We start from the raw sequence: 13,462 nt of genomic DNA, 5'->3' as shown, positions 1-13,462 counted from the left end.
CTTCTCTTCATCATTTTTCTATGAGTTTTGGAGCTGGAAATTCCAGAGTAAGCTCAGGATGGAGCTTAGGGCTAAGGACCTTGGTGAAGCTAGAAGAACTAGCAGGGTTTAGCCAGTCAATTGAGGTAAGTTTTAAGGTTTCCTGATGTGTTTTTCTGGGTTTTAATGAGATAGTTTCTAAGTTTGAGTTTTGGATGGAATAAAGGGATATGAACCTGAGGAGCTGAAGGGATTGAGGCTGGTTGGATGCTAGGGATAACCTAAGGTCGAAATCCTCCATAGAAGGTAACAATTTTTGGCTTTGATGTTCTAAGTATCTGAGTTTCTGGTTGAATCTTTCAGTTCTTGGGTTCAATGTTTGCTTTTCTAGTTTGATGATGCATGTGGTTAAGTTTTGTGTTATTGAGTTTTTTGGGATGAGATATAGGTGATGGTAGACTCAATTTGGTGTGTAGTTGAGGGTTGGAAGGGTTCCAAGGGGTTTTGGTTCGAGGAAAGTTGAAGAGGGGAAAACAGAGCGTTGCTGGTTTGTGACTAGCGCTGTAGCGATAGCCTTTGGGCGCTACAGCGCTAGGCTAGGGTTTTGTGGGCGTTTTGATTCTGTCTGTAGTGCTATAGCGCCCTCCTTAGAGCACTGCAGCGCTACCCTGTCTCCAGAAAGGGGTTTTTGAGTTTTTCCTTAGGGTTTTTTCCCAGAGGCTTGGGGTTTGGTTTCACCACCCCGTTTGGTGGAATTAGGGCTTCCCGGGGGGCTCGGGATTGGTCCCGAGGCTAGGTTTTGGATTTGAAGTTTGGTAGTGATTCTGATCTATGGCTACGACTAGGTACGCGCTAAGGTTCAGATGGGATCGTGCTTGAGGATCAATTTGAACGAGCTAACGAAATCTAAAGGTAAGAAAGCTGCACCTGATTATGTGGTTAAGTTGGGACTAAGTGTTCCCTATGTTTGTATGCATTTTTATGTGAATGTGATTAACCATGTGGACACGATGGGACTAAGAGCTCCTTGGTATTTGTATATCATGTCATGGGATGGTATTATTATGCCATGGGACATGCGATAACCGACCTAAGAGTGTCGAAATCAATATTTGCGCACAGGGCGCGGCTCGACCACTGGTAGTTGAGGCAGCTTATTTATCACTGAGCTCGGTTAAGCTGGCCGGAGTCAGTGAGTATTACACTGGGGGCGGCCCAAGTGAGCCGAAGACAGTGTGTTAAATAGAGGGTGCGACCTAAGGGTGCCGACCCTGATTATTACTTGATGAATGTGATAAACTGTTGTTTATGAATGTGAATACTGCGTTATGGTTATGATTTTCTGATTGTCTGGATGACAAATTGTTAATTTGTTGAGTGTTATCACTGATTGGATAAATGTTATGAATTGCTGAATTCCTGGTTATGCATTGTGGAATATTTTATTATTGATGTTAATCTTGCCATGATATTGTGCTTTCTTGCTGGGCCTCGGCTCACGGGTGCTACGTGGTGCAGGTAAAGGCAAGGGTATGCTGAATCAACCATGAGTTGGAGAGCTCTGGGGGCGAGTTGTACATTGTCAGCTGCTCGACCGCCACGGTCGAGGGATTGTACAGGGACGGAAACCTAAAATGTGTATTTTTCCATTAGAGTGGCTCGAATTATTTATAACTTTTGGAATTTGATGTAACTATGTCAACTAAACCATGTTTTGAGTTTCCATGTATTAAATTGTCATTTTTAATGAAAATAGCCTGTTTGTGACCAAAATCTTTTATTCCTAATCTATTAATGATGTTGGATTCACATTTTGTTAAAATGATTTGATTAGCAAGTTTTGCACTCTTTTAAACACACAGTGTAACGGTCTTGGTTATCCAGGGCGTTACATGGAGCCTGTTGTCGCAGTAGGCGAATCTGTTCATCCTGGCTCTGTAATCGAGCCTGCATATCTGCCATGAGTTGCTGCCAGTTATCAGGGACTGGCGAAGGAATATGGCCCTGGTCATCACCCCCGGTCCCAGACCTAGTGTCGGCTAGTCGCGTAGATTTTCTTGGATGCATAGCTATCCAAGTCAATCTGCAATCAACGACTCGGCAGTCAGACCATGATGACAGGATAAAAACTTCTCCAAAGTTCACCAATGGTGCATAACCAATCACAAACAATCAACATATAGGCATTTATCCACATGCACCGGCTTCTAATAAGCATGCCCCAATCTCACCACACAATAGCTATGAATCAAGCATTCATCCATACACAATATGCAATTTAATCATCCAAATATTCATTTACATGCACAGCGATGCTAATAAACATGCCTCAATATTCTCACACAACAGTCAAGGGCCAGACCCTATCAGAATCTCATGCTTCCTACTAATCCAATAAATACCAGCATTCATAACTCATTTTAGGCATATAAGCATATAAGCACATATACACATTACCAAACCCTGAATTGAGGTTGTCTCTAGCAGTGAATGTACATGTCCAGCCAGTCTTCAGGAACCCTTAAACCTAGGACACTCTGATACCAAGTTGTAACGCCCTGGATAGCCAAGACCGCTACACTGTGTAATTATAAAGGTGCAGGACTTCCTAATCAAGTCATTAAATTAAAAACGTGTCACTAAACATGTATGTGCTAGGGTTAAAAAGGTTTTGGTCTCAAAAGTTTTACTTTACATAATTAAACAGTTTTATACATGGGATCCTAAAAAGAAATAGGGTTTAAAAGTTGATTTACAGAATCTCCAAAATACAGACAATTATCAGCCATACTAAGGCAAAATAGACATTTCTGGTTCTCGCGTCCCTGCCTAAACCCCAACCGTGGCGGCAGAGCAGCTGGTCATGTACATTCGTCTCGTAGAGCTCTCTAAGGCAGGGCTGATCAAGCTTGCCCTTGCCTTTACCTGCACCACGTAGCACCCGTGAGCCAAGGCCCAACAAGAAAACATAATGTGCAACACAAACAACAATAACAAAAAGTCAATTCTTGAAGCATGATCAATTATTAAATATTCCACATTAACCATTCAGCACATACTAAGGATCAAAGATGCAACTAATTACAAATAACATTCAGGTCTCATAATAATCAGGTCACATAATAGTCAGAGCCGACAACTTAGGCCGCACCCTCTGTTTACCCCACTGACTCCGGCCCACTTAAACCGAGCTCAGTGTATAATAAGATGTCCTCGGCTACCAGTGGCCAAGCCGCGCCCTGGGCGCTAGTGTAACCCTTGGCACTCTTAGGCCGTTGGTTCACTGTTTACATGGCATAATATCATCCTTTCAAGCATATACATTAGGGAACCCTTAGTCCGATTACAGATATACAATCAGGTGAAAGTTTTCTTAGCTTTAGTTTTTGCGTTCACTGATTACGAGCGACGCTCCTCGAGCACGATCTGTTCCCGAGCCCTAGCCTTAACACCTAGTCACAACCAAGGTATTGGATTCCATTAATATTCAAATAAGGGTTTTCGGATACAATACTAGCTTCCGGGACATCGAATTCAACCAAGCACAGTGGTGAAATCGATCCCGAGTACCCTAGGCTAGATTCCCGCGCTTAAAATCCCTGAATGATCAAGAATGTACCTAAGGCTGCGGCCCTTGAACCCTAACCGCAGCCCACCCCCAAAACAGAGCCCAAGGCCCTCAGCAAGTAAACATGTGCTGCGGCCCTGCCCAAGGGCGTCGCGACGCTCTCCCCTGGCTCTCTTGCTTTGTAGGGCCGCAGCGCTCTAGAACAGAGCCGCGACCCTTCCCTTCGTGCCCAGAAAAACCACCATTTCTAGCATCCTAACCCCATCCAAAACCATTCCAAAGCACCCTAACTCAAAATCCATTAATTACAAAACTTTTATCATGACTCTAACAACATAATCCAACAGAAACTCAGCCTAAAAACCAACTAAAACTCCATTTTGATTCTCTGAAACCTAGCAACTCTAAACACCAAAACCAGTCATACAAAACTCAAAATTTAACCTATGATTTACGAATTGAAGCTTACCTCTTTTGCTGAACCGCCTTCTTGACGAATTCCTGAGCTGAAATCCAAGCTTCTCAGCTTAATTCAACCCTTAAACATAAAAACCATAAACTCCCTTAATACCCATTCAAAACTCAAAATTCAAATGCTCAGATACATGATTCAGCCCTTACCTTAATCTTGGTTGAGTTCCCTTAGCTGAGCACTAGATTTAACCTACAAGTTCCACCCTAAATCACTAAATTCCCAGCTGATTTCCCTTGAATTTTCTGTGTTTTCCTTGAAAGAGAAGAGAGAAGGAAGAGAAGAGAAGAGAGGAGAAGAGCTGAGGTCGGTTTGTGTTTTGTTCCTCTGTTTTTCGTTAACTTAGTCTAATCCTAACCAGTTAAGTCAATCCCGAGGCTCGGGGTACCGGAAACGTCCCCGAGGGCAAAATGGTAAATTTCCCCAATATTCCCGCCTAAGCTTTCTATCATCAAATATATCTCCATATATTTATTTCCATAACCCAATAGTCTAAATAACTACACGATACCTAAAATACCCCTGACTTATCCGAAGTCAAATATTATTAAGCCCCGTTGTGACTTTTCCTGCTATCTGGCTCCCTAGGATCGCCTCAAGTCGCTCACTGCTAATCTACCCACATAATAATGTGGTTATCACAGATATAAAATTTAACCACATTTACATTAAAATATTCATACAAGCATGCATTAAATCAAAAATTCACTCATAAGTCAATTATGCCTTCTCGGCACACTAATCAGGGCCCTTAAGCCATATTAGTGATTTTGGGTCGTTACATGAGGGCTAATTAGGAAAATGTGTCTGAAGCGATGGCATTGCAGCAGAGAGAAATTGATAGGCAACGCCAGGAATTTAATGAGCGACAGGCCGGTATGGACCGCCGGCAAAGGGATGCCACCACCGCTCTGGAGGTAGCCATTTAGTTGGCCCAAGGACAGCCGGCACCAGCCGCCCAACCAGATCAGCCACCCAGTGTACCACCACAACAGGATCCACATTCAAGTCATCCGCAACATCACCGCATTCCGCCTCAAACGGCAAGTCCTCAGAGGCGGGAGCAACCCCTCGCTACTCAATAGGATATTCCATTTTAGGATCCTGAGCAACAGCCACCTTCTCGCGCTGATCGAGACAATCCCCAGCAGCAAAGGCAGTATAGGGCTGGGCATCCTCCCCGAAGCCCTAGAAGCCAGACTGCTGAGGAGCCAAACTCATCGAGCAGGGGACAACGTCCTTCTGCTAGCAGAAGGCAGGTTGAATTAGGCTCTGCGGTCAGGGGCCCCCGCGACTTAATAATGCCCGAGGACCTACCGACCAACGCAGGCCTCCACCTGACGGTCGAGACATGCCAGCAAGAGGAGGGGAAACAGTGCGATCACCAGGTCACACCACATTCAGTCACACTTTGAGGACAACCATGACTACAATGAGGCGGATTCTGGCAGAGGAAATGTTGGTCGAAGGCAAGGAGATAGGGGCGGAGAGCGGAACCCCCCACCAAGAGAGAACTGGCCGACGAGCCAGAATGCTGGGGGGCAGCCTAGGCAACCTAACGTCTTTGATCGACTAGGCGCTAGCGAGTAAAGGCGTATGGATGAGGATTTGAGGGATGTTCTCAATGACAGACGAGAAAGACACGACGAGTATGCCCCTCCAGCATCGGTCGCCCCAACAATACCAGACGCTGTACAAGCCCAGCTCGATGCAGTGAATCAGGACGTCCAATAGCTAGTGGGGAGCCGGACATCCCACATTGAATACGACCGGAGAAGAGGCACTCCGTTTGTACAAAGAATAGTAATGGCCGAGACTCCAAGAAAATTTAAGATGCCAGTCTTGCCCAACTTCACCGGATTAGAAGACCCAGTATCTCACGTAAATAAATTCGAGATACAAATGGACATCCAGAAGGTGTCAGATGACGCTCGATGCATAATCTTCCCAACTACCTTGTCTGATACTGCTCAGGAGTGGTTTTTCAAATTTCCTCCTGTCAGCGTAGTGTCTTGGGAAATGTTCGTGAATGAATTTTACGGATAGTTTTACGCTGGTCGTTTACATCCTACCGAGGCTAACCAACTGGTCAAGATACGCCAAAAGGAGGCAGAAACCCTGAAGGGCTATGTCCAATGTTTTATGTGAGCCGCTGCTGGGGCTAAGACAGTTGGTGATGAAGGGAAGATGATGACACTTACTACTGGAGTACGACGCCATTCATCCCTCTGGAACAGTTTGCGGAAGAATTGGGTAAAAAGCACCCAAGAATTTCTGGACCAGGCAGACCGATACATCAAGCTCGAAGGGCCCATTGCCAACGAAGGGAAGGCACCTGCAGACGACCAGAGGCCAAAAGAAGATCCCACCAAAGCTGCCAGTGGGTCCGGGAAATCCAATGGCAACGACAAAAATAATGGAAAAAATGGAGGAAAAAAGGCGAACCACGAGCCATCAACATTTGAGAACAAGCGCCCTAAAAGTAACAGATACGAGCCGAGGTTCACCAATTACACAGTCCTAGTCGATAGTAGAGCAGAAGTGTACCAGGCCACTAACACCACTGTTCCCTTCAGGCGACCAAACCTAATCAGAAAAGATATCTCCAAGAGAGAGACAACCAAGTTCTGTCATTTTCATAACGACTATGGTCATGACACCAACGAATGCAACCAACTTAAAGATGAGATTGAGTTCCTTATCAGACAAGGACACCTGAGAAGATATGTACGAGCCCTTGGAGGATCTCAACGATAGGCTCAAGGAATCAACGAGCAGGCACTTGTATGCCAACGATCGCCCCCTTTACAGCCAGCTCCAGTTGCTGGTACGTTGCTAACCATCTGCGAAGGTCCACCCCTAGCAGGAGATAGTGAGAAGGCGAGGGAGAGGTATGTTCGAACCTTACGTCATGACCAGGACATTAAAGTGCTGAACGTAGAGGAGCAAACTCCCAAAAAAGCTCGAACAGAAGAAGAATCGATAACTTTCTCTGAGCTTGACACTCAGCATGTCCGATTCCCCCATTCAGATCCTTTGGTCATGGATGTCCAGATCGCTAATATGATGGTTAAATGAGTATTGGTGGATACAGGGAGCTCAGTGAACATTTTGTACAAATCTTCACTGGAAATAATGAAGTTATCAGTGCAAGATTTGGAGCCATGAAACCAAACCATCTATGGTCTTTCTGGCGAGGGGCTCGTGCCAACGAGGTCAATCAGACTTCCAGTCACAGTAGGAACTGCAGCATCGAACAGGACATTACTTACCACTTTTATAGTAGTTGATTGTCCTTCTGCATATAATGTTGTGATTGGGAGGCCAATTCTAGTTGACATGCGAGCTGTTACCTCAATCTGGCACCTAGCCATGAAGTTCCAATCGACGTAGAGGTAGGATGCATGTTGGGAAACCAACGAGAAGCGTGGGAATGTTATAATTCCTCGATCACCAAGGTGAAAAGGGGCGGACCGGGGGAAAAAGCTGAGAAAAGGTTGTTGTTGGTAAACGAAGCACAAGCCCAATCAGGTGAACATGTCACCAAATAGGGTGTTGCCCAAAGTAAGGATAGGGATTTAGATCCTCGCTTTGGGGATTTTGAAGAAAATGTAGGACCAGTGGAGGACCTCAAGAAGGTCCAACTTGATGAGGCAGATCCGACCAGGGTTATGAAAGTCGGTCAAAACTTAGAGACAATGACAAAGCAAAAGCTGGTGGAATTTTTAAAGGAGAACCAGGAGGTGTTTTCCTGGTCGCATAAAGATATGGTTGGGATTGACCCAGCAGTTATCAGCCATGTCTTGAATATAGATAAAAGTTTTCCACCAGTACAACAAAAAAGGAGGCTGCGCAACAAAGACAGATCAAAGGCATTAAAAGAAGAAGTCGAGAAGCTAGAGGAGAATGGATTCATCAGGGTAGCATTTTATCCATCTTGGGTCTCTAATCCTGTACTGGTTCCCAAGCCAAATGCCAAGTGGAGGACGTGCGTGGATTTGATAAACCTCAATAAAGCCTGCCCAAAGGATTGTTTCCCACTCCCAAGGATCGACCAGCTGGTCGATGCCACATCAGGGCATGAGATATTGTCATTCATGGATGTATACTCTGGATACAATTAGATTAGTATGCACCCACCTGATGAGAATCACACTAGCTTTCAAACTGATACATGGCTTTACTGTTACAAAGTAATGCCTTTCGATTTGAAAAATGCTGGTGCGACTTACCAGCGACTGGTCAACCGCATGTTCAAATAGCTGATCGGTGTTAACATGGAGGTATATGTCGATGACATGCTGGTCAAGTCTAAGAAGGTAGGAGGGCACATCAGGGACCTGCTAGAATTCTTCAATGTCTTGAACAAATATCAGATGAAGCTAAATCCCCTCAACTGTTCATTCGATGTTGAATCGGGAAATTTTTTGGGATTCATGGTAAACTCATGAGGTATCGAAGCTAATCCTGAAAAGATCAAGGCCCTGATCGAGATGAAGTCACCTGCCAAAATTAAAGATGTTCAAAGTCTAACCGGGAGGTTTGTCGCTTTGAGTAGATTCGTTTCTAAATCAACAGACAAGTTCGTTCCATTTTTTAATCTAATTAGGGGCAACAAGAAATTCGAGTGGACAGAAGAGTGCGAACAAGATTTTTAGGCATTAAGGTCTCATATGTCACACCCACTGATATTATCCAAGCTGATCGAGAAAGAAACTTTGTTCATCTACTTGGAAGTCACCGAGTATGCTGTGAGCGTTGTCCTGATCAGAGAGGAGGTACATGTTCAAAAAGTTGTGTATTATATAAGCAAGAGGCTAATAGGGGAAGAGTTGCGATATCCGCCCATTGAGATATTAGCTTATTGCTTGATTTTGGCCTCCAAAAAGTTGCGACCATACTTCCAAGCTTACCCCATCGTAGTACTCACCGACCAGCCACTACGACAAGTCCTGCAAAAACCAGAAGCCGCTGGTCGATTATTGAAATGGGCAGTCGATCTTTGGCAGTTCGATATTTCTTATTCGCCACGAACCGCTGTGAAGGGACATGCTCTAGTAGACTTTGTCACAGAATTCATTGGAATCCAGGATACCGAACCAATAGAAGAGCCTGAACTACATTGTCAAACTCCTTCCTGGAAGTTGTTCATAGATGGCTCTTCCAACAAGCACAATGCCGGAGCAGGTTTGATCTTAGTCACACCTGAAGGACATCGATTCCATTGTGCAATCATATTTGACTTCACAGCGTCCAATAATGAAGCCGAATACGAAGCTCTGCTCGCAGGACTAAGGTTAGCCAAGGACATAGATATCAAGTCGCTTAAGATCTACAGTGACTCCCAGCTAGTGGTTAATCAAATTATTGGAGAATATCAAGCTCAGGGTCTTAATATGGTTTCTTATTGAAACAAAGCAAAGGACTTATTAGCACAGTTCAAAAACTATACCCTCCAGCAAGTACCTCACGACCAGAACTCAAATGCCGATGCTTTGGCCAAGTTAGCAAGCATGAAAGATGCTGACACCTTAAACATAGTACCAGTTGAGCATTTGTCCGCACCAAGCATTCAAGCAGAAGAGTCTTCCCTGGTAATTCAGGAAACATACACATGGATGACGCCCTTCATTGAATACCTAAAGCAAGGAGAGCTGCCGGCAGATAGAAACAAAGCAAGAGCCCTCCAGAGGCAGTTCACTCGATTCATTCTGGTCGATGGAGTTTTGTTCTGGAGAGGGTACTCAATGCCACTTTTAAGGTTTGTTTCAAAGGAAAAAGCCAAGGAACTAATGCGAGAGGTCCATGAAGGTTTCTGCGGAGATCATGCTAGGGGCAAAGTTTATAAAAAAAGATCCTAAGGCAAGGATACTTCTGGCCTACCATGAATGAGGACTCAGTGGATTTTGTTTGGAAATGCGATAAGTGCCAAAGATTCTCCAAAATACCGCGAGCAACCCCTAATGATCTCAAACAGATGCAGAGTCCGTGGCCATTTGCAGTGTGGGGAATAGATTTGATCGAGTCTTTACTCGCAGGAAAGGGCAATGTCAAGTATGCAGTAGTTGCTATTGACTACTTTACAAAATGGGCCGAAGCTGAACCGCTTGCAACAATAACGACCAAGAAAGTGCTAGATTTTGTGGTGAAGAACATCGTGTGTCGCTATGGATTGCCAAGAAATATTGTCTCAAATAATGGCACACAGTTTGACAGTGATCTGTTCACCGATTTTTGCGAGAGGCATGGGATTATCAAGATTTTTTCTTCAATAGCTCATCCGCAAGCAAATGGACAGGTTGAAGCTGTTAACAAAACATTGAAGGATACCCTAAAGAAAAGGCTTGAAGAAGTGAAGGGGGCATGGCTAGAACAGTTTCTTGAAGTCCTTTGGTCGTATAGAACGTCCCATCGAACAACAACGGGCCATACTCCATTTTCTTTGGCCTATGGATATGACGCCATGTTGCCTGTTGAATTAGACCCACCATCACATAGAAGGTTTGCATACGATCAGAGTATTAATAGTCAGTTATTGATGGAATCTTTGGATTTGGTCGATGAAAGGTGCGACCAAGCTCAACTCCAAGTAGTAGCTCACTGGCAAAAGGTCGCTCGGTATTTCAACTCTAAAGTACGTGAAAGAAAATTTAACGTGGGAGATTTGGTACTTAGAAGGGTTTTTCTTAACACCCGCGATCAAGTTGCCGGAGTGCTTGGACCTAACTGGGAGGGTCCGTATCAAATTGAAGAAGTCCTCCAACCAGGCACTTATAAACTTGCTCACTTGAATGGAGATCTCATTCCTCACTATCGGAATGGAGAACACCTCTGCAAGTGTTATCAATAAAACAATTCTTTTTAAAGAATTGGCTTGTATTAATTTCACTTTTTACAAGTTTATGAACAAGGGTTAGTCAGTCATATGACTAGTCGTTTATAAGTGTATGATCAATTTTTCATCACTCGTACAGACACGATTGTCCATTTATTACGAGAAATAAAAGGAACTATGCGCAACTAGTTATTCTTGCCAATTATTGTATTTATTACAAGTATTTGCTCATTACGTGTGTTGTTTTGCTATATTATCATTTTTTTAATACAAACACTAATGTTCGAATAGGTCTTGGTCATGGAAAGTGACCGAGGACCTTAAGCTCCTCAATCACTTGGGGCGCATATAAGGTACTAAGAGAGCAAAGCATATCAACAGGCATATGTAAACACACGAAAAAAATAAAGGAAAGCATACTACGGTACTTAAAGCATTTTTCAAAAATTTGTTTAAATTTTGTCAAGTCAAAACAAAGTGCTATGCTAAGTTCGGTCATGCGAACATATGTTATAATATATTGCAAATGTTATAATATCAAAATAGAAATGTGTTGCACCGCGAGAATTTCCTGCTCGGATGTAACTATTAATTAAAAGAAAAGCTGCCCTACTCATCAAAAAATTGTCTTGACATCACGAACCATGGTTCGTGTGTCCTAGTTACAAATCAAAATAAATAAATAAAAGTTATTGAGTGGCAGGAGCAGCTGGAGGATCTTGCTGGGGTTGCTGGTCGACTGTGGTCTTAGCATCCTCTTCGATGCCTTCAATACCTGTCGCCAAAGAGATCTCAAGAGATCCCTGAGTTTTCTCCTCTTCCTCCAGGCGAGTAATGCACTTGGCCAGCTTAGCCTGCTTCATATGTTCTGGAAAATAATCAAACTTCGCCTCGGGGTTGCTTTTCCATAACATATAAAAGCAGTTGAACGCCGCTCCTTTGAACCTTTCTAGGTCGCGAGCATTGGTTTTCTTGAGCTGTTTGACACGCTCTTCTTGCTCAGTAGTCTCCTTCCTGCTAATCACCAAGTCATCCTGGAGCTTGGAAGCCTCTTTGAAGTTCAGCACCGAAGCCTCCTTGTACTTTTCTTCGGCTTCAGTAACTTTGACCAAAGTCTCTTGGTGCTGCTTCAGCTCCTCGCCCAACTTAGCAATTTTTTCGTCAGCCGCTCTTAGCTGCTCAGCATGTTTGGCCTCGACCACCTTGAGCTGTTCGGTGAGTCTTTCCTCGACCGTCTTAATCTCTTCAAAATGCTCGGCAACCATCTCCTCCGAGTGACGAAAACTAGTACTCATGGTCAAAACCCCCTACGATCAAAGGAAAGGTAAAGCTGTTAGTGTGAATAAAAGGGCAAGATAGACAATTAAACCACAACAAAAATGACGACTTACAATGAGTACTTCATTCAGTGCGCGGCTGATGAGTTAGTCGACCTTCATGGTAGAGGCGTTGCTGAAGGCTTCTAGGCTATGCTGACGTCTCGACAGTTTCTTCAGCCTGTCGGTGGCCGAGTTGTAAGCTATGTTCATGATAGCCTCGACTTGAGTCTTTCCTGACTGAGCAGAAGGAATTGGGTTGCGAGGAGCTGGAGGAGTTAGGTCGACGGGAGCTGGAGGAGGAGTCATGTCTCTGGATGGTGTTGGTGCAGGAGGATTATCAGCCTGGGCCTTTTTCTTGGAAGGGTCGCTACTGCTTTCCCTAGGGTGCCACCTACTCACTTTCTTCCTGCTCGTAGGAGCCATGGCGTTGGGGTTGCTGTACAAGTCGAACGCTTCACCAGTAGGCATAAATGCAAGATGGAAACCAACAATCAGATAATATCAATTAAGTTACTTGAAAAAGCAAGGGAACAAGAACAAGAAAATTTCTAAGTAGTATACCCGAGCTATTATTAGTGGTCGATACATTATTTATGGTACTACTGCTACACTTACTCCCTGCCTCAAAGAAGTCTGAATTTAAACTATTGATCGCATATTTAAAGTTGCCGTCCCTGTCGAATAAATGACAGGGAATGGGAAAATTGTCTAAAAGTGAGAAGTCAGTACCGTTCTCATCAGAAGACTCGAGTATGGGCTCGGGGTATTCTGGAAGTTTCTGCTTGCCCTGCTGGAGGGTTTCCTGATGGTCACTCATGTTGCCCGCTGTCTCAGGGGCTGTGACACATCTTGTTGCTGCTCGGGGATCGCTCCTCCAGTGGCACTCCCTGCTGTAGACTCCCTCACTTATTGGTGAGGCGCAAGAAGGTCGACCAGCCTTAAGTTGCTATCAGTAACCAACTCTTTGACGCTCTTCTCAATCGTCATCATGCTGGCCAAGGTTACTGCCTTTATCTCCATCTCTGGAGTAGGGTCTGGTCGATACCTTGGACCTAAACAACACCAAAATTCTAAAGACGGTATGGAAAAGCTAGAAGAAATTAAACGATAAGTAATTAAAAGATTTACCTCCTCGAGTGAAGGCCAGGTTATTAGTGACCAGGTCCGTTGTAAGAAAGTACTCATGGAAGTACTTTCCTACATTGGATTTGTAGGTGATGTCGCTCAGGAAGGTCGAGCGGACTCTTAGTGGTAGAAGTGGAAGAACCCCGTGTTGTTGTGGTTGGGGT

At 44.3% G+C, this 13,462-nt stretch overlaps 1 protein-coding gene across 1 annotated transcript; it reads right to left on the bottom strand.

Annotated features, from left to right (window-relative positions):
• Positions 1 to 11,543: 11,543 nt before the first annotated feature.
• Positions 11,544 to 12,641, bottom strand: LOC133800164 (uncharacterized). Its single transcript, XM_062238124.1, has 2 exons — positions 12,288 to 12,641; positions 11,544 to 12,161 (listed from the first exon to the last, which is right to left on the bottom strand). Exons 1-2 carry the CDS (start codon positions 12,639 to 12,641, stop codon positions 11,544 to 11,546), a joined length of 972 nt encoding a protein of 323 aa, XP_062094108.1.
• Positions 12,642 to 13,462: the final 821 nt, after the last annotated feature.

Source organism: Humulus lupulus, chromosome 9 (assembly GCF_963169125.1).
Source record: "Humulus lupulus chromosome 9, drHumLupu1.1, whole genome shotgun sequence".
NCBI lineage: Eukaryota > Viridiplantae > Streptophyta > Magnoliopsida > Rosales > Cannabaceae > Humulus > Humulus lupulus.
The sequence above is the reverse complement of the archived record's forward strand: the minus strand, read 5'-3'. Positions and strand labels throughout refer to the sequence as shown.

Coding starts and splice junctions, on each gene's coding strand:
- LOC133800164 (XM_062238124.1), bottom strand. CDS start 12,641: ATGCCTACTGGTGAAGCGTTCGACTTGTACAGCAACCCCAACGCCATG. Junction 12,162..12,287: donor GCAACGCCTCTACCATGAAG/GTCGACTAACTC, acceptor CTTTGATCGTAG/GGGGTTTTGACCATGAGTAC.